The sequence below is a fragment of the Pan troglodytes genome, chromosome 6 (assembly GCF_028858775.2).
Source record: "Pan troglodytes isolate AG18354 chromosome 6, NHGRI_mPanTro3-v2.0_pri, whole genome shotgun sequence".
Lineage (NCBI taxonomy): Eukaryota > Metazoa > Chordata > Mammalia > Primates > Hominidae > Pan > Pan troglodytes.
In genome coordinates, this window is record NC_072404.2 from 12,611,550 (window position 1) to 12,632,306 (window position 20,757).

Here is a 20,757-nt window from a genome sequence, read left to right on the forward strand (position 1 = left end):
ATAAGCAAAAGACATGGTTGCACATGTTAGTATTTAAAGAGAATCATAAAGATTTAATAGCAAAGGTAAGATAAAGATACAAAGCAACTGTTGTTCTCTTAGGAGCTACACTGCTTGCTCATAGTAAATGTTCTTTAATGTTGACAGTGCTAACTGCAATGTTTAATATGTGGCTTTTGAAATGATAGGAACACCAACACATACGTCCAGAGTGGGTACTTGTCTGTACGCTTCACCTGAACAGTTGGAAGGATCTGAGTATGATGCCAAGGTAGTATTTGTTGCTTTCTGCCCTTTCATTCAACTTATTCTGCAGTCTTAAATAACCATACAGGGTTGGGTGCAGTGGCTCACGCCTGTAATCCCAGCACTTTGGGAGGCCGAGGTGGGTGGATCACCGGAGGTCAGGAGTTCAAGACCAGCCTGGTCAACATGGTGAAACCTGGTCTCTACTAAAAATACAAAAATTATCTGGGTGTGATGGCACATGCCTGTAGTCCCAGCTACTCTGGAGGCTGAGGCATGAGAATCATTTGAATCTGGGAGGCAGAGGTTGCAGTGAGCCGAGGTTGCACCATTGCACTCCATCCTGGATGACAAGAGCAAAACTCCATCTCAAAAAAAAAAAAAAAACCAAACAGTACAATGAAATGCAGAAGCTCTGTCATAGAGGTATTTTTGGAGATAACTGAGTACTGTAGATAATTAACTGGATCAAACTGTCCTAAGAAGAAACCTCACTTTTCAGTAGACTCTGTGTTGCCTACTTTACCATTTCAAAATCCACAGATGTCACAATTTTTTTGTTTGTTCATTTGTTGTTTTTGAGACAGGGTCTTGCTCTGTTGCCCAGGTTGGATTGCAGTGGTGTCATCATAGCTCATGGCAGCCTCCAACTCCTGGGCTCAAGTGATCCTCCCACCTCAGCCTCCCATGTAACTGTGACTTCAAGAGTTGTGCTACCACACCCAGCTCATAAAAAAAATTATTTGTAGAGATGGGTCTTGCTTTGTCCAGGTTGGTCTCAAACTCCTGGCCTCAAATGATTCTCCTCCCTTGGCCTCCCAAAGTGCTGGGATTAAGGCACGAACCTCTGCGCCTGGCCTAAATCGATTTTGAAATGAGCTTTCCCTTTAAAACATCACTGTTCACCTCAGGAAGCTAGAATTCATGGAAGCCTGTTTTCAGCCTTTCTTCTAATTGGTTTTTTTCAAGCTTTGGTAAATAAACACCAAGGGGAAGCCTGCCCCTTGACTCCCCTTGAAATAGAACGAACATGCTGTAAAGTTTGAATCTCCCTTGTTCCTGGAAGAAATGCTAAAATCCATTTTTCAAAACAACAGGCTAGTAAAATTTTCTTCCTTTTGATGGCGCATTGAGCTTTTTAGTGATTAGGAAAGAGCTGTCAGAAAAAATGATGGCTGCCCCTAAAATCTTGTTTAGTGAAGACCTTCCTAAAAAATCTGCTTTTAGGAGTAGTATCACAGATTTTATGCAGTTTGTTAAATGTCACCAAGGACACTTGGTAAGAATGAGTGGAGGCAGAGGTGAGACCGGAGGAGAACCCGCGACCCTCTGGCTCCCCCGCAGCTGACACTAGCAGGCGTGAGCTCACGTCACTGCCTGGGTCAGGCCTGGATTGTTAAGGGGTGCTGAAGACAGTTGTATGGTCGTGACTGCTGTGGGTGGAGATTATCCCTGCCCTCCACCTGACCATCCATTCTGCGTGCCCACGGATGCCCCTTTTTGAGGTTGTGAAAGTCCGTCGCTGATGAGCTATCCTGCTCTGTTCCCTTCCTTGTGGGTGACCGTATATCCTCATTCTTAGAAACCCTCTCCTGTTTGGAGGGTGGAACAAGGAAATGGAAACGTTCTTCTAACTTTGTATTTCACTACTGAGTTCCCCCTTTTTTTCTTTTTCCAGTCAGATATGTACAGCTTGGGTGTGATCCTGCTAGAGCTCTTTCAGCCGTTTGGAACAGAAATGGAGCGAGCAGAAGTTCTAACAGGTTTAAGAACTGGTCAGTTGCCGGAATCCCTCCGTAAAAGGTGTCCAGTGCAAGCCAAGTATATCCAGCACTTAACGAGAAGGAACTCATCGCAGAGACCATCTGCCATTCAGCTGCTGCAGAGTGAACTTTTCCAAAATTCTGGAAATGTATGTGCTTTTCTTTCTCTTGGTCCTGGAGTGAAGGTGGTTTTTATTGCCTCTCTTGGGGAAGGAAGCGGTTGGGTGGTGCCCCCGGAGGCTGGGGCTGGAAGAGCCAGATGATGGTTCTGGAGGTGGGGCCTGTTTGTTCTCGTCCACTTCCTGGCACTCAGCTGCAGGGTGTGCTGGCAGGACTCACTCCCCTTGGGGTAGCAGCTGTGGCCTCAGCAGGCACAGGAGGTATCTGCTGGTGTTCACAAAGAGGAGCGGAGGGCTGGGGGCCAACCCCACAGCGAAGGCTGGTAGGAAAGCTTCCTGGGGCCTGGTGGGTGAGACTCCTTCCCGGAAAGGCCAGAGGGGCCTGCAGGGTTTGCCCCTTCTCATGGCTAGGCCTTTAAATGTCCAGGTCAAACTCTGACCCTTCACCACCTGCCTGCTGTTCTGGGCTGTCTGAGTGTCTGTCGGGGGCTCATCACTGGCAGGGCTGGTGACCCCGGAAGTGGTGGGCGGGTCCCTTGAGGGTGTTTTGGTCACTGGTGAGTTCAGCACTCTTATCGGGAATTTCGAGTTGTACATGATCCTGGTACCTCCCCGGGTAGTGCTGAAGAGTGTGCCCGATAGGGGTGCTGCATTCCCTGTGCAGTACACAGTCATTGGACCACCGCGGAGAGGCAGGGGTGGCCTGGCGTGGGGGTCTGGCTGCAGCTGCTGCCCTGGACATGGTCTCTGTACATGTTTTTTTTTTTAAATGCTGAGGAAAATATGAAGCTTAAAATAGAATTTGTTTAAATTGTGAATCCTGGCCAGGCGGGGTGGCTCATGCCTGTAATCCCAGGCATGGGATTTTGGGAGGCAGAGGTGGGAGGATTGCCTGATGTTAGGAGTTCAAGACCAGCCTGGCCAACATGGTGAAACCCCATCTACTAAAAGTACAAAAATTAGCCGGGCATGGTGGTGCACACCTGTAATCCCACCTCCTTGGGAGGCTGAGGCAGGACAGTCACTTGAACTCGGGAGGCGGAGGTTGCAGTGAGCTGAGATCACCCCACTGTACTCCAGCCTCGGCGAAAGAGCGAGACTCCGTCTCAGTATAAATAGTGAACCCTGTTTCAGTGAATAGTTGAGCTTAGACTCATATTTGTGCAAACAAAATATTTAAACCCATTCTCAGAGTTCCCTGACTGTATCAAGCACTAGGTTGAATACCAGTAGCATGCTTGTATTCATTGTCCACGTAAGCAGGTTGACTCCCCACCACCTGTCTACTCTATGAGTTACAAGCACTGGGTGCGGTGGCTCACGCCTGTAATCCCAGCACTTTGGGAGGCTGAGGCAGGCGGATCACGAGGTCAGGAGTTCAAGACCAGCCTGACCAACATGGTAAAACCCCATCTCTACTAAAAATAGAAAAATTAGCCGGTGTGAGCCACCATGCCCAGCCACAGATGTGGTTCTTGAAACCAAGTATAAACATTTATCTTCACATATGAAGGGGATTTTCTAATGCTCAGTTAAGATAGCTATTAGAGACCATAGTTATTTAGTATTTATGGTAAGGATTTCTACTATCTTGCAAAAGTTTTTTGTATAAAATGAAACCTTGGCTGGGTGTGGTGGCTCACACCTGTAATTCCAGCACTTTGGGAAGTCGAGGCGGGTGGGTCACTTGAGGTAAGGGGTTTGAGACCGGCCTGGCCAACATGGCAAAACCTCATCTCTACTAAAAATACAGAAACTAGCTGGGTTTGTACGAGAGCGCCTGTAATCCCAGCTACTTGGGTGGCTGAGGCACAAGAATAGCTTGAACTGGGGAGGCACAGGTTGCAGTGAGCCAAGATCATGCCACTGTACTCCAGCCTGGGCGACAGAGCGAGACTCTGTCTCAAAAAAAAAAAAAAAAGTTATTTTAATGGAGTTTAAAATATTTTCTCCTTACAGGTTAACCTCACCCTACAGATGAAGATAATAGAGCAAGAAAAAGAAATTGCAGAACTAAAGAAGCAGCTAAACCTCCTTTCTCAAGACAAAGGGGTGAGGGATGACGGAAAGGATGGGGGCGTGGGATGAAAGTGGACTTAACTTTTAAGGTAGTTAACTGGAATGTAAATTTTTAATCTTTATTAGGGTATAGTTGGTACCATTCTTCGTTGTATTTAGTAAGCTTTTACAAGACTTGTTAAAGATGTCAGAGTGCCCCAAGCTGCCGTTCCTTCCCTTCCTGCCCCACAAGCTCCTTTTCCTGAATTTCCTACCTAAATATTAACCATATGCCTAGTCTCTGAAACTAAAAACTTGGACCTCATCCTCAATTATTTTCTCCTTTCAACTCTGTTGACCCTCTGTCTGGTCTTCCTCTAGAAGGTTCTACCGCAGAAATTGATGTGTGCTCCCTGCCCTCGTCACTGCCCAAGCCCGGGCCTGCACATACTCACTGGACTGTTCCAGTTTTGACAGCTGCCAGTCTTCCTGCCCCTTTCACACTGCAGCTGAAGTTCATTACCTGAAGGACGCCTGATCATTTCATTCCTTGGCTCCAAACCTTCTGCTGCCTCTAAGATAAAAGCTCAACTTCTTAACAGTGTACAGTGTGCAACTTCCAACCTTTTTATCTGTTCTCTCCACCTTCAGTTTAGCGTCATTCCAAAACCACACCCTTGCAAAGCTTTGTACTCCGCACCCCAGATGATCTCCAGGCAGCTCAGATCTCTTTCCTGCCTTTGCCCTGCACTGTTCCCCGGTACTTCCTCCTTTATTGTAGCACTCAGCTCCCCAGCCAATCTGTACATCCCTCAGAGGCAGCGATCTGATGAATTGGTTTTTGAATCCCAGAAAGGGTCTGCCATGGAGTTGGCAGTCATCACGGTAGATGGCGTATGATTTTGCTGAATTTTAAATAAAATGAAAACCATAAATTACATGATGCTTTTATTGACACTTGACAACTGGCCTAAATAAAAAGACCCTGACTCTAATACAAGTCCCCTTACTGATAATAGGCATGAAAGAGCACCATTCTTAAAATCTAAACCCTTTAAAATCAGTTACGGCAATTCACTGAAGGAGCTTGAGGGCCGTGTGAAAAGGAGCCAGGTTTCCACAAGACCTCATCCACCGCTGCACATTGGCTGGCACTGCCACACTGCAGCCTCCCACATTGGCTGGCACTGCCACACTGCAGCCTCCCACATTGGCTGGCACTGCCACACTGCAGCCTCCCACATTGGCTGGCACTGCCACACTGCAGCCTCCGACCTGCTGGAGTACAGACCACAGCACCACGTCTGCTACAGTGAGTTCATTCCCAGCGAGCCAAGCGCTCTTCCCAAGAGCAGAGTTCATGGAGCGGAAAACAGCGGCTTTTTCTTTACTGCTTCCCTCTTTTAACTGAAAAATCGCAATATCTACCCAGCTATCTATAAGGGTTGCGTTGACAGCATTATGCTTCTGGCCAAACAGAGAGAACAAGAAACGTGCAATGTTTCCTTCGCCTTCGATGGGGCACATCGTCTGGACACTGAATTTCATCTGTGTCTTCGGCACTGAAAAGAAAAAACATGCCAGATAGCATCACCAGAGCAGCCCTGAGGGAAGTACTCGCACAGTGGGGAAGGGGACAGTCACCAAACACCACAGACTGATGACATGGGAAAGGGTGTTTTCAAGAAGAACATCACATTTTCAGTCTGTCTCTAAGATGCTTACTACTGAAAAGGGTTTAAGTGCAAACTATGTTAAAAAAGTAACCAAAGAGTCATTCCTGGTATTTGATTATGACACTTCTGAAGCTAGAAGGGACCTCAGAATCCAATCCCTGCTGCCTAAGGTTTTGGGGGCTGAGGGCTGGAAACCCAGGAGCTGCATCTCCCAGGCTCTTGGCCTCATAATCGCCTTCTGTGAGACTGAGGGCAATTAAGATATGAATGACATGAACTCGCTTCTCTCCATATCAACATAAACCAGAAGAGGCATCTGTGGGATAGTCAATACATGACATCCTATCTTTATATGGCCATATGAGAAGATAACTTCAGTGTCCCTATGATGGTAAGTTCTTGAATGTGAGGGCAAGATGGCTGTGATAGCCATGACTCCCCTGCTTTGCCTGGTTGGACAGAACCCCCTTCCCCGAATGCTCACAGTCCCCCCTTGAGCTGTGTCTCACTCAGAGACCCTAAATTTTGCAGACGAACAAGGGCATCTTTGCGTTGCTTCATCTCTGCTCCTCCTCTAGAACTATCCCACAGGCTTTCTGGACTTAGAATATCTGACCTGATGCAAATCGCTGTGTGGCCAGTATGCCACAGAATGTCCTAAACCCTTGCTGCCTCTTATCAAAACCATGTTGCACATCTCATCATATAGTACAGCTAACCCTTGAACAGTGGGGGGTTAGGGACACTGACCCCCGACTGCTGTGCAGTCGAAAATCCACATAAAACTTCTGACTCCTTCAAAACTTAAGCACTAATAGCCTACTATTCATGGGAAGCCTTACCCATCACAGTTGATTAACACGTTTTGTATGGTCTGTATATTATATGCTATATTCTTACAATAAACTTGAGAAAATGTTAAGAAAATAATAAGGATGCTGGGCATGGTGGCTCACACCTGTAGTCCCTGCTGCTTGGGAGGCTGAGGTGGGAGGATCACTTGAGCCCAGAAGGTTGAGGCTGTGGTGAGCTATGATCGCACCACTGCACTCCAGCCTGGGTGACACAGCAAGACCCTGCCTCTTTAAAAGAAAATAATAATGAATTTACTACTATTCATTAAGTTGAAGTGGATCATCATAAAGGTCTTCATCCCACTGTCCTCATGTCGCTGAGGAAGAGGGGTTGGTCTTGCTGTCTTGGTTGGAAGAGGTGGAGGAGGTAGAAAGGGAGGCAGGAAAGGAGGAGAGGCAAGCACGGTGTAACTTTAGGGAAATACATCATCATTTGTCTGACTTTTTGCCTTTTGATTTCTCTAAAAATAGTTCTGTGCAGCATCAACCCTTCCACTGCTTGCTTTAGTTTCAGTGCTTGTATCATAGAAGACTCCAGGTCGTAAAAGAAGTCAAAAGCAGCCTTGAATAATCAGAAGCCTTCTCCCAGACTGTCTAATGGAAATCTGTTTTCCAGCCCGGCTTCTCCTAGGTCTTTTTCCTCAACATCTGGCACTGGTTTGGAAGCACTTCTCTCCATTAAGCTGTCTTATGTTAATTCTTCTGTGCAGTGTCTGTCAGCCCTTGAATTTCTCCAAGATCTATACCCTGAAACTCTTTACCACCCACTTTTGCCCCATCTATGATCTATTTCATGGTTTCCTTGATTGTCGTAAATCCTATGAAGTCACGCACATCTGGACACAGGTTTCTCCAGGAGGAATGTACTGTTTCACCGTGATGGCTTTCACAGCTTTTTATACGATGATGGCCTCTTCAATGATGTAATCCTTCCAGACTCTTCAAGATGTTCTAATCAGGGTTCTCTTTTTTTTTTTTTTGAGATGGAGTCTTGCGCTGTCACCCAGGCTGGAGTGCAGTGGCGCGATCTCACTACAGCCTCCACCTCCTGGGTTCAAGCAATTCTCCTGCCTCAGCCTCCAAAGTAGCTGGAATTACAGGCATGCGCCACCATGCCCAGCCAGGGTTCTCTTTCATAGCACTGACAATTTCATAGAGTACTGTGTGTAATGAGCCTGGGGGCAAGTAGACGACTTTGACGCCCTTGGTGTTAACTGGTGGGGCTCTGAGTGCCTGGAGCATTGAAGAACTTTAAAAAGGTGTACCTTACTGGCAAGGTACATCCTGACTTCAGGGACAAGGCATCAATGGAATTAATCCAGAAAAAGCATTCTTGTCCAGACGCTGTACAACCAAAAGATCAGCAGCTGTGTTTATCTTTTCCCGTTAAGTCTCGGGTGTTAGCAGTTTTATAGGTAAGAGCTCGCCTGATCATAAACACAGCTGCACCTGCACAAAACAGGACGGTTAGCCTAGCCCTGCCTGCCTTCAATCCTGGGGCTCACTTCCCTTCTTTACTTAATAAATGTCCTTTGTGGTTCCCTCCCATGCCCCCAGATTAGGGCAGTTTTGTCTGCATTAAAAACCTGTTGACACAGGTATCCCATCTCCTCCATGATTTTCTTTATGGCATCTGGGAACTTGTCTGCTGCCTCTTGGTTGGCGGAAGCTGCTTCTCCTGTTATCTTGACATTTTTAAAAGCCAAACCTCTTCCTAAAATTATCAAACCATCATTTGCTGGCATTAAACTCTCCAGCTTTAGATCTTTCACCATCCTTTGGCTTCAAGTTGTCATATAATGACTTTGCTTTTTCTCAAATCTTATGAGAGTCTATAGGTATGCCTAACAGTAATCCTGCACCCCACATAAAAGCTGCATTTTCTTTTCTTTTTTTTTGAGATGGAGTCTCGCTCTGTAGCCCAGGCTGGAGTATAGTGGTGTGATCTCGGCTCACAGCAACCTCCACTTCCTGGGTTCAAGCGATTCTCCTGTCTCAGTCTCCTGAGTAGCTGGGATTACAGGTGAAGGTCACCATGCCGAGCTCATTTTTGTGCCTTTAATAGAGATGGGGTTTCGCCATATTGGTCAGGCTGGTCTTGAACTCCTGATCTCAGGTGATCCACCCACCTCAGCCTCCCAAAGTGCTGGGATTACAGGCATGAACCACCACAACCGGCCAAAATCTACATTTTCAATGTGAGATGAATAGGTATTCTGCAAAAAGTGCAAGGTTTTTGCACCTCCTGGTGCAGCTATAGTGACGCCTTCATGAATTTTTTTTTTTTTTTTTTTTTTTGAGATGGAGTCTCGCTCTGTCGCCAGGCTGGAGTGCAGTGGTGCGACTTCAGCTCACTGCAACCTCCACCTCCCAGGTTGAAGCGATTTTCCTGCCTCAGGCTTCCAAGTAGCTGGGACTACAGGCACGCACCACCACGCCCAGCTAATTTTTGTATTTTTAGTAGAGATGGGGTTTCACCATGTTGGCCAGGATAATCTTGATCTCTTGACCTCGTGATCTGCCCTGCTCGTTCTCCCAAACTGCTGGGATTACAGGCGTGAGCCACTGTGCCCGACCAAATTTCCCTTTTTTTAAACAATGGTTCTTACACTGAATTCATTTATCATGAAGTGGCAGCTGCAGACCTCTGGTACATATCAAGCAATTCACCTTTCTCATGTAATCTCATGACTTTTCTGCTTCTTGGGAACATTTTCAGTATCACAAGAGACACTTTGTAAGTGTCCCACAGTGTTAGTCAAGGTTTATGGCAATGCACAATGGAAAAATAGCCAAGAACCTCAAGAGATCACTTTTTTTTTTTTTTTTTTTTTTTGGAGACGGAGTCTTGCTGTGTCGCCCAGGCTGGAGTGCGCTGGTGTGATCTCGGCTCACTGCATCCTCTGCCTCCCGGGTTCACATCATTCTCCTGCCTCAGCCTCCCAAGTAGCTGGGACTACAGGCGCCTGCCACCATGCCCGGCTCATTTTTTTTTTTGTATTTTTTAGTAGAGATGGGGTTTCACCGTGTTAGCCAGGATGGTCTCGATCTCCTGACCTTGTGATCCGCCCGCCTCGGCCTCCCAAGAGATCACTTTTGACTGCAACATGCAATTTCCTGGAGAGATGAATTAGCTGCTCACACCGAGATGATTAGCGTCACAGGGTGTCTGAAGCAGATTGAAGCAGACACTCCCCACGCTGGAGGCGGCTGTGAAATTATTCCAGTTTGTTCCACAATTAATGTTACGCAGTTGGGATTTCATGCTCATCTTCACGTTTGTTTACATTTCTCTCAACTGCAAGTGGTGCCATGTATAGTTAGTGTGTGTGTGTGTGTGTGTGTGTAAGGTTTGATACATTTTAACTTTTTAAAATAGATTTGTGTATATTTTGTGTATGTAAATAATAGACTAGTATGTAAATATTTTATGCCTCATGTCTTTCTCTTACTTGTTTTGATATTTTTCTTTTTTCTTTCTTTTTTGAGATGGAGTCTTGTTCTGTCGCCCAGGCTGGAATACAATGGCGTGATCTTGGCTCACTGCAACCTCCACCTCCTGGGTTCAAGTGATTCTCCTGCCTCCGCCTCCCGAGTAGCTGGGATTACAGGCGCCTGCTACCACACCCGGCTAAGTTTTGTATTTTTAGTAGAGATGGGGTTTCACCATGTTGGTCAGGCTGGTCTTGAACTCCTGACTTTGTGATCTGCCTGCCTTGGCCTCACAAAGTGCTGGGATTACAGGCATGAGCCCCTGCGCGTGGCCTTGTTTTGATATTTCTAGGCTATGCGGTTTGTCTGCTAGTTTTTTCAAATTGCTGCAAATCTCCAAAAAATTTTCCAAGATAGTTATTGAAAAAAATCCACATGAGGCCCGGGCCTGGTGGCTCACGCCTGTAATCCCAGCACTTTGGGAGGCTGAGGCAGGTGGATCATGAGGTCAGGAGTTTGAGACCAGCCTGACCAATATAGTGAAACCCCGTCTCTACTAAAAATATAAAAAAAATTAGCTGGGCCTGGTGGTGCGCGCCTGTAATCCCAGCTACTCAGAAGAATGAGGCAGGAGAATCGCTTGAACCCAGGAGGTGGAGGTTGCAGTGGGCCAAGATTGTGCCACTGCACTCCAGCCTGGGTGACAGAGCAAGACTCTGTCTCAAAAAAAAAAAAAAAGAAAAGAAAAACATCCACATGTAAATGGACTCATGCAGGTGAAACTCATGGTGTTCAAGGGGCAGCTGTGTGTAAGTTGAACTCAGTCCCGTCTACTTACCATTCTTCCAAATTAAAGTGAATCCCAGCTGATAGTCTTGGCGGGGCTGTTTTTTATTCTGTTCTCCAAAGCACTTGAGAAGGTTTTCAGGCACGCTCTTGACCGAGGAGTGCGTGTGCACCGTGGACAGGACCCTGAAGTGCTCACAGAGCAGCCTGTGCAGCACAAGCAGGGAGAGGGGAGGGGAGGCCGGGTTTGCGTTGATCACGATGTCTTTCAGCGCCCCGTAATCCTGGGGAAAGACCAAGACAATGTACGAATAAGTCATCGGAGAGTGCCACTGTGCCGGTCGCGAGTCTAAGAACCTAACCAGGGTTATCTAACCGACTCCGCCACTTCCATGAAGACGGCACTAGCGTCATCTCCACGTTGCAGCCGGTAACTTATCCAAGGTCACTGGCTCAGGACGGAGTGGAGCTGGGATATGAGCGGACTCCACCCCCCTACCCCCAACAAATAAAAAGTTGACTCTACTGTCAAATAAAACAACATATGAGGAATGACACTTTTTTTTTTTTTTTTGAGACAGAGTCTCACTCTGTCACACAGGCTGGAGTACAGTGGATGATCTCTGCTCACTGCAACCTCTGCCTCCACAGGTTCAAGCGATTCTCCTGCCTCAGCTTCCTGAGTGGCTGGGACTACAGGTGCCTGCCACCATGCCCAGCTAATTTTTTTTTTTTTTTTAATTTTTAGTAGAGATGGGGTTTTGCCATGTTGCCCAGGCTGTTCTCGAACTCCTGACCTCAAATGACCTGTCCGTCTTGGCCTCCCAAAGTGCCGGGATTACAGATGGGAGCCATGGTGCCTGGCCTAGGAATGACACTTTTATTTGTCCCTTTTAACCTGCAGTTATTCCAGCTACCCAATCTTTCCAACAGCTGACCACGGCCAATTTGTGTTCATTAAGATGTTTCCATGAAGAACCCCTTAAGAAGGGGTGTTGGCTCAAGATATCATTGATGATGAGGGATGGGGAGATTCTAAAATACTAGGCGTTAACTGAAGTGCTCAGACTGACAGCCTTGTTTTTTCCCACTGTGTAACCCTCTTCAGTGCCAGTGGCCCACGGGTACAGAAGCCAGGCAATGGTTCGGGGCCACAGTTTGCTCTGGCATGGGGCACTATGAGAGGTCCAGGGGGATGGGCCTGTCATAATCCAAACCCATGCATGACAGCCTTTTTAGATAAAGACTTTCTTATTCTACGCTTTCACTCGTAATAATGAATGCACTGATGTGAACACTCACGGCCAAACTCCTTGGCTTTCTGTACCCTGCCTGCCACTCCTGACCAATATCCCACACGTCGGCCTAGGCAGAATGCCTTGCAGTTCCCTGAACATATTGTATTACTTGACGCTGGGTCTTCTGAGGTATCAAAATTCATCTTGAGCACCACATGCTCTGAGATACCTCCCCAGCACCCTGAGAAATGACTCAGGGTCTTTTCTCAGTCATTTCAGCCGCACATGCTCGAAAACTCATCTGCTGGGCTCCGGCTCCCTGAGGGCCTGGTTGCGCCTCATCTGAGTCCTCAGTGCATGCCAACAAGTACTGAATGAATGAGGGAGCAGAGGAAGGAATACATGAATGCAGAGGTACTGAGGTTACCAAATATCCCAGCCCTGGGTGAGACACCACAATGCTTGCATTTTTTAGGGCTTTAAGTAGTGCGATTCTATCACCCATTCTAGAGGAGGCTACTGATAGGGATTCTTGGGACAAACCCTTTTGCATCCTCAAATAAATACCACATTGTGGTAACAAACGAGGTGGTCTTTCTTTGCATATCAGATTCTCCCCTAAATTAGCTGAAGCCTGTAAACTTCAATCATGAGAGCTGGCTGATGCAACTTACTTGTAATACAGCAAACCGAGTTCAAGCAAAACGCATTTGAAATATGAGACTGACTGGCCTGAGCAGTACATTTCAAAAGGATGGTTAGGATTTTTGTACTTGGGCAGTCACGGTTCTGAAAGTTGGCCTGTGATCAGAGAGAGTCTGGGCTGCCTCTGCTGAACCTCTGGGGAACACTGAGCAAGCAATGAGATCTGTTCTTCCAGGGCTCAGAAGCTGCTGGACCCATGCCCGGACTGGCAGAGGCTGTAACTCTCTTCCACTCCTTCTCTACCTACACATCCTCCCTGTCCTCTACGTGCTCTGAGAAGTCAAGAGGAGGCTTTAGAGCTTGTTTTGACTTCACTCCTGCCCTGGGACTCTGTTCTGTGCAAAGGCACACTCATTTAGAGAAGAAAAAAACATGAACATGCTCTTGGCTCTGCCTTTGAAAACTAGAAAGCTAGTTTTGTTTTTGTTTTGAGACGGAGTCTTGCTCTGTCGCCCAGGCTGGAGTGTAGTGGCACGATCTCCGCTCACCACAAGCTCCGCTGCCCGGGTTCATGCCATTCTCCTGCCTCAGCCTCCCGAGTAGCTGGGACTACAGGCGCCCGCCACCACGCCCGGCGAATTTTTTGTATTTTTAGTAGAAATGGGGTTTCACCACGTTGGCCAGGATGGTCTCGATCTCCTGACCTCGTGATCTGCCCGCCTTGGCTTCCCAAAGTGCTGGAATTACAGGCGTGAGCCACCGCGCCCGGCCTGAAAGCTAAGGCTTTAATCACAGCAGCACAATTTCCCTGCACTAACCACTCAGTACCTACTAACGTTTCAGCTTTCAAAACGAACTTACCTTCCCAAGCACTGAATTCAAGTCCAGCGCATTGGTGGTTAAAGTCGTGGGCTCATCCGCTTGGATTATGTTGGTTACATCCAAGTCTGCATCTGGTGTTTGAATCATCTTGGAGAGGCCATCAACTGCAGCTTTCAACTCATACAGACGTTTTAAAATATCATCTTGGCGGGACTCAAGAGCTTGCAGAGACAGGTTAGACTCTTCCTAAACAAACCAACAGCCAAATGTTCATTTCCTCTCCCATCAGACCAGTGTTGTTTAAATTTGATCACTTGTCTTACTTTGCCATGCACTCACCAAACCTCCCACCCTTTAAAAGAAGACATTATGGGCTGGGTGTGGTGGCTCACGCCTGTAATCCCAGCACTTCGGGAGGTCCAGGTAGGCAGATCATCTGACGTCAGGAGTTCAAGACCAGCCTGGCCAACATGGTGAAACCCCGTCTCTACTAGAAATACAAAAATTAGCCTGGCATGGTGGCACGCAACAGTAATCCCAGCTACTCGGGAGAGTGAGGCAGGAGAACCACTTGAACCCAGGAGGTGGAGGTTGCAGTGAGCCGAGATGGCACCACTGCACTCCAGCCTGGGTGACAGAGTGAGACTCCATCTCAAAAAATAAAAATAAAAAAAAATAAAAGAAGACATTATGGGATGCAAGTCTGCAAAGCCTTAATTACAAAGTAAAGAAACAAAAAGGAAAAAGACATTAAAATACAGGAGCAGAACCATCTCATTTTCCCCATAGTCCAATAGGTCCCTGCAAATTGATCCCCAAATGCTTAAAACAAGGCCAGGTGCGGTGGCTCACACCTGTAATCCCAGCACTTTGGGAGGCTGAGGCAGGTGGATCACCTGATTTCAAGAGTTTGAGACCAGCCTGGCCAACATGGTGAAACCCTGTTTCTACTAAAAATACAAAAATTAGCCAGGCGTGGTAGTGCATGCCTGTAGTCCCAGCTACTCAGGAGGCTGAGGCAGGAGAATCGCTTGAACCCGGGAGGCGGGGGTTGCAGTGAGCCAAGATCGCACCACTGAACTCCAGCCTGGGCGACAGAGCAAGACTCCGTCTCAAAAAAAAAAAAAAAAAAGCTTAAACAAATAAAAGTTGTGGCTAAAACCCACTCTGAAATTGTATGGTTCCTATTTCAGGTAATTTAGTCTAACAACAGGGAAGGATAGAAAATGAACACAATTTGTAGTTCTTTGTTCTTAACAAACTAAGAATACTTTGCTTAAATAAGTAGCAATGAGAATGTAACTGAGTAATTTATACAAATAGGGAAAAGGGAACACAGGTTGAAACACTTTATTTTAGCTTGGAAGCACGTCCATGGGGCCAAGTAATCAATTCCACAAATCATTTTCTTGTCTTTTTTTTTTGTCCTGGAGACAGGGTCTCACTCTATTGCCCAGGCTGGAGTGCAGTGGTGTGATCATGGCCCACTGCAGCCTTGACTTCCTGGGCTCAAGTGATCCTCCTGCCTTAGTCTCCTGAGTGCCTGGGACTACAAGTGTGCGCCACCAAGCCTGGCTAATTTTTAAATTTTTTTGTAGAGACAAAGAGCTGCGCTATGTTGCTCAGGCTGGTCTCAAACTCCTGTCCTCAAGCCATCCTCCCACCTCAGGTCCCAAAGTGCTGGGAAGACAGCCGTGAGCCACCACACGCGGCCAGGCCACCATTTTTCACCTAGCCTATTCCACCTTGCACCCATTCTAGTCCACCCCTGCAAACCATCCTTTAAGATGGCAGCTGGAAAGACTTAAAAAGAAACTCAAGGCTGGGCGCGCTGACTCATGCCTATAATCCTAGCACTTTGGGAGGCCGAGAGGGGCAGATCACCTGAGGTCAGGAGTTCGAGACCAGCCTGGCCAACATGGTGAAACCCCCGTCTCTACCAAAAGTACAAAAATTAGCCAGGTGTGGTGTGGGTGCCTGTAATACCAGCTCTTCAGGATGCTGAGGCAGGAGAATCGCTTGAACCCGGGAGGCGGAGGTTGCAGTGAGCAGAGATCACACCACTGCACTCCAGCCTAGGCGGCAGAGTGAGACTCTGTTTCAAAAGAAAAAAATAAAATAAAATCAGATATTGTCAATGTCTCCCCCTTGCTAACCTGCTAGGTGCTTAGGATAAAATGTCAAACATTTAACATGGCTTCACAGACATCTTGTATCATTTGGCCTCTGGCTACCTTACCTCACCCAATTTCATCCTTTGCTCTGTGCTCTAGCCACACTGTCCGAGGAGTTCCTAAACCACCACCCTGGCTCCGACCACAGATCTTCACATGTGCTGTTCCCTCCATCTGCATCACTCTTCCTTCTTCTCTTGTTTGCTTAACTCCTATTTACCTTCGGGCTTAATCAGCACTTTCTCACCTCTCCTAGTCTGCTGCTCTTATTTAAGATCAAACGTCAGAGAAATGTGAAGTCCACTGACTTCTGGGTGGAACAGAGTTCAGTATGCCAATTAAATTATTGAGTGCTGGCTAGGCACAGTGGCTGATACCTGTAATCTCAGCACTTTGGAAGGGCGAGGCGGGTGGATCACTTGAGGTCAGGAGTTCGAGAGGACAACATGATGAAACTCCATTTCTACTGAAACACAAAAATTAGCTGGGCTTGGTGGGGGGCACCTGTAATCCCAGCTACTGGAGAGGCTAAGGCAGGAGAAAATTGCTTGAACCCGGGAGACAGTGGCTGCAGTGAGCCAAGATTGCGACACTGCACTCCAGACTGGGTGACAGAGTGAGACTCTGTCTCAAAAACAAAAAAAACCTCGGTCAGGAATGAAGAATGTCTGAAGTACTGTATGTGTAATGTGGCTTGTGATTTTTAAGCCCTGAGTGCAGCGTGATCTAGTCCTTCGTGATCTGAGTAATACCAAAATGTTCAAGATCTGTTTTATGTCATTCGTGTCTTCTAATGTTGGCCTGTTGTTTTCCTTGCTGAGACTAGATTGTGATGTGGTATACTGTTTTTCTGCATTTGTTTTAATTTATAGGTATTTATAAACAGCTTATTCTTCATGTTGCTTTCATTTACCCTGGAGATACCTGATTGCTTTTTTTCTTTTTTTTTTTTGAGACAGGGTTTTACTCTGTTGCCCATGCTGGAGTCCAGTGGCAGGATCACAGCTCAATGCAGCCCTGACCTCCTGGGCTCAAGTGATCCTCCCACCTCAGCCTCCTGAGTAGCTGGAACTACAGGCACATGCTACCACACCTGGCTAAGTTTTGTACTTTTTGTAAAAATGGGGTTTCACCATGTTGCCCAGATTGGTTTTGAACTCCTAGGTTCAAGTGATCCTCCTGCCTTGGTCTCCCAAAAGTGCTGGGATTACAGACGTGGGCCACTGCGCCTGGCCAAGATGTTTTATGGCTAATTATTTGTCCGCATTGTTATCACCTCCTAGAGAAACTGCTAGAAGAGTGAGATTATGTGTCCTCCAAGTTCACAAATAAAAGCCCAAAAGAAGTTAGGCAGCAGACTTAAAAACAAATAAAACAGACTCTGCAAAACTTGGCCTTAAATGAAAGGTGACATTCTCCAACCTGGATTGTCTTTTTGGCTTCATGGGACTGTGCAGTTGGAGGGTGACTGGGCCCTGTTTCCACGGCACTCTCTAGGTGCAGGGACCATTGAGCCATGTCTGCTATTTCTGTCTTAGCTCTGTACTGAAATAACAGTTGTGTTACTGGGTTTCAAAATAAAGTCTGTCCCTCCTGATCTAGGCAGAAAGCCATTAAAGAAAACAGAAGGATAACAAGCAGTGGGAAAACAGACCAGAAAAGTTACCGATTCACCCATCTTGTGTCAGAAATGGACAGGCCTGTTTCTCCTGCTGGAAACCTAGGATGTACGTTTGCAATGAGAAAAGAGTGAAAGACTTGAGCAGGTACATTAAAAAAGCACAATCACAGCGGCCAGTGAATATGAAAAGGTCCTCAAGTTAGAGAAGTCTGGAGAAATCCAAACTAAAACTACCTTAGGATACCACGCTACACCCACCAGCTTTGGGCAGGGTGCAAACATCAGGAATTCTTCTACCCTGCTGGTGAGCGGTGAGCGAGCGCATAAACCAGTATAACTTTGGAAAACAATTTAATAGAGTGGAAAGCCAGGCGGGCCACTGAGCCAGCAGTCCCATTCATTAGTACATACCCCATGCCTGCTCCTCTGTATAAGAGTATTCACTGCAGAACTGTTCATAGCAAGTTAAAATGGAAAACAATCCAGTGTCCCTGAGCAAGCAGGATGGATAAGTATATGGTGGAAAGTCATGCAATAGAACGGTATAGTACAGAGATGATGAATACTTCTGATATTACAATAAAATGACTCCTAAAATAATATCTACGAAAAAGAAGCCAGGGCTGGGACCCAGTGGCTCATGTTTGTAATCCCAGCACTTTGGGAGGCTGGGGTTAGAGGATCGCCTGTGGCCAGGAGATTGAGACTACCTTGGGTCTCCATAACCACCTTTTATGTAGAGATGTGGTAAGACCTCATCTCTACATTAAAAAAAAAAAAACACCCAGACACATCAGACTATACGCTGTATGCTTACCTATATGAAGACTATTGTTTAGGGGCCGGGCACGGTGGCTCACACCTGTAATCCCAACACTTTGGGAGGTCGAGGCGGGTGGATCTCTTGAGGTCAGGAGTTCGAGACCAGCCTGGCCAACATGGTGAAACCCCGTCTCTACCAAAAATACAAAAATTAGCCGGGTCCAGTGGACAGCGCCTGTAATCTCAGCTACTCAGGAGGCTGAGGCGGAGAATTGCTTCAACCTGGGAGGCAGAGGTTGCAGTGAGCTAAAATCACACCACTGCACTCCAGCCTGGGTGATAGAGTGAGACTCCATCTGAAAAAAAACAAAAAAACAAACAAAAAACCAGACTATATTGTTTAGGGATAAATATTTAGTTGACAAAATAATAGAGACAAGCAAGACATAATTACCATAAAAATCAGGACCTGGGGTTGGGGGTGGAGAGGGAAGGTTTAAGTGGAAAGAATGGAGTGGTGACAATGTGTGTCAACCTGGGCCATGGTGACCCTGGGGTTCGCTTTGTAATTCCTCAAAATGAGCATTTATGTGCTGTTCACTTTTCAGAGGGTAGAATCTCTGAACCAAAATGTTTAAGCAACCATATATTAAAAAAAGAAAAAATACGGACAGATTTGTATTTTAATTAAAACATTTAAAAAATAGAGACAAGGGTCTCGCTATGTTGCTGAGGGTGGTCTCAAACTCTTGGGGTTCAATTGATCCTCCAGCCTCGGTCTCCCAAAGCGCTGAGACTCCAGGCGTGAACCACCGCGCCCGACCTGGAAAGATACATATATATATATATATATATATATTTTTTTTTTTTTTGAGACAGAGTTTAGCTCTTGTTGCCCAGGCTGGAGTGCAATGGCTCGATCTCAGCTCACTGCAAACTCCGCCTCCAGGGTTCAAACGATTCTCCTGCCTCAGCCTCCCGAGTAGCTGGGATTACAGGCGCCTCACCACACCCAGCCAATTTTTGTATTTTTAGTAGAGACGAGGTTTTACCATGTTGGCCAAGCTAGTCTCGAACTCCTGACCTCAGGTGATCCGCCCGCCTCGGCCTCCCAAAGTGCTGGGATTACAGGCGTGAGCCACGGCGCCCGGCCTGGATAAATCTTTTAAAAGATAAAAGTCTGAGTGAGTCCCTGGCCGGCCGGCACAGATGCCGGGGTGGGGCCGTGAACCGGTTGGAACGCACTCGCTCCGGACTGGGGGGACCCGGGCCAGCAGCCAGTCGCCGCGCGTGCGCACTGGGCGGGGGGGGGGAGGGCCCGCGCTCCTACCTGCACGTGGCCAGCGCCCGGCGCTGGGCCGCAGCTCCTGCCGTGCACGTTGGGGAGCCGGTACATGCAGGTGGGAAGCTCCACACGGAGAGACGCGCCGCCCCCGTGATAGGGCTTTACCTGGTACATCGGCATGGCAGAACCAAAGCAAAAGGGGGTAGCGCGTGCCAAACGCCAACGCTCAGAAACCGTCAGAGGCCACGACGGAGACCGGCCACCTCCCTTCTGACCCTGCTGCGGGCGTTCGGGAAAACGCAGTCCGGTGTGCTCTGATTGGCCCAGGCTCTTTGACGTCACGAAGTCGACCTTTGACAGAGCCAATAGGCGAAAAGGAGAGACGGGAAGTATTTTTGCCGCCCCGCCCGGAAAGGGTGGAGCACAACGTCGAAAGCAGCCAATGGGAGTTCAGGAGGCGGAGCGCCTGTGGGAGCCCTGGAGGGAACTTTCCCAGTCCCCGAGGCGGATCGGGTGTTGCATCCATGGAGCGAGCTGAGAGCTCGAGGTGAGCGGGGCTCGCAGTCTTCCGGTCTCCCCTCTCGCGCGCCCTCTTTGATACCCACGGCATTCCAGCCTCCCTGAAAATGGGGGGAACATGGCCGAAGCGCGTGGCGAGGTAGCCGCCTGGAGGCCCCGGAGCGGCGACCTCAGTGCTGCAGCGATCTCGTGCCCCTTGGGTGCGCCTTGAGTCCGAGGCAAGCTCCTTCGGGGTCCTGGGCTGCGGGCAAAGGATTCGGCCCTGTGAGGAGTTGGGTTCGGCCTGTCCCAGACAGGCCTTGCCCACCTCCCATCACAGGGCCGTGGACTTGAAGCGGGAGCGTGAAATCCCCATAGATTGAATGCATTTCCTTTCTACCTGTTCTCTCTCCCCTTTTATTTTTATTTTTATAGTATTTTATTTTTAATTTTTTTTTGTAGAGACGGGGATTTCGCTACGTTGCCCAGGCTGGTCTCGAACGCCTGAGCTCAAGCAATCCGCCCGCCTCGGCCCCTCAAAGTGCTGGAATTAAAGGCATGATGCACCGTGCCTGGCCTTTTTAAAAAATTAAGGTTATTTTGGGGACGGTAGAGCGTCCAGACACATCCTTATTTGCATAGCTGCGCAGTTTTTAAAAATGCAATACGTTTCTACCTGTTAGGATGTGTGATTTCTGGCTGGTAAGCTACACCGAATCTTGGCTAGCACAGTTGCATTCCATGTCAGATTTGTAAACGCAAATTTGCTCTCTGCATTTAAATATATTAGATATTTTTAGGTAACTACATTTAAATGTATTGAGACATTTAAATAAAT

The 20,757-nt window shown here is 47.5% G+C and overlaps 3 protein-coding genes and 1 non-coding gene across 23 annotated transcripts in view; 2 read left to right on the forward strand and 2 right to left on the reverse strand.

Annotated features, from left to right (window-relative positions):
- EIF2AK1 (eukaryotic translation initiation factor 2 alpha kinase 1) overlaps nt 1–5,061 on the forward strand; it is a 79,165-nt gene extending 74,104 nt beyond the window's left edge. For all 6 annotated transcript variants that reach the window (XM_063814021.1, XM_063814022.1, XM_016946022.4 and 3 more), the window contains exons 13-15: nt 189–271; nt 1,925–2,158; nt 4,088–5,061. In XM_063814021.1, the coding sequence (XP_063670091.1) occupies nt 189–271; nt 1,925–2,158; nt 4,088–4,216 (446 nt within the window). In that variant the 3' untranslated portion in view covers nt 4,217–5,061. The remainder of the gene's footprint in view (nt 1–188; nt 272–1,924; nt 2,159–4,087) is intronic.
- Nucleotides 5,058–19,704, reverse strand: AIMP2 (aminoacyl tRNA synthetase complex interacting multifunctional protein 2). 6 transcript variants are annotated; one of them, XM_063814027.1, is made up of 5 exons: nt 19,587–19,696; nt 13,919–14,069; nt 13,619–13,825; nt 10,927–11,158; nt 5,058–5,688 (listed from the first exon to the last, which is right to left on the reverse strand). In XM_063814027.1, exons 3-5 carry the CDS (start codon nt 13,724–13,726, stop codon nt 5,201–5,203), a joined length of 828 nt encoding a protein of 275 aa, XP_063670097.1. In that variant the 5' UTR covers nt 13,727–13,825; nt 13,919–14,069; nt 19,587–19,696; the 3' UTR covers nt 5,058–5,200. The 6 variants fall into 6 exon arrangements, with proteins under 6 accessions (XP_063670097.1, XP_054511496.2, XP_024213496.3 ...); XM_054655521.2 differs by lacking the exons at nt 13,919–14,069; nt 19,587–19,696 and adding exons at nt 17,786–17,865; nt 19,189–19,422; XM_024357728.3 differs by lacking the exon at nt 13,919–14,069 and having other exon boundaries at nt 19,467–19,704.
- On the reverse strand, nt 11,963–12,097 carry LOC112209909 (small nucleolar RNA SNORA42/SNORA80 family). Its single transcript, XR_002944898.1, has one exon. It is a non-coding gene; the product is annotated as a small nucleolar RNA SNORA42/SNORA80 family (small nucleolar RNA).
- The window catches only part of PMS2 (PMS1 homolog 2, mismatch repair system component), a 36,144-nt gene continuing 34,983 nt past the window's right edge, over nt 19,597–20,757 (forward strand). For 5 of the 10 annotated variants that reach the window (XR_010158335.1, XM_009452616.5, XM_063814018.1 and 2 more), the window contains exon 1: nt 19,743–19,968. Coding sequence is in view for 2 of the 10 variants with exons in the window: in XM_009452616.5 (XP_009450891.3) it covers nt 19,946–19,968 (23 nt within the window). In the remaining 8 variants the exon portion in view is untranslated. Of the gene's footprint in view, nt 19,969–20,757 lie in introns of all 10 variants that reach the window. The other 5 variants (XM_001141671.8, XM_016958653.3, XM_016958654.3 and 2 more) reach the window with 5 other exon arrangements.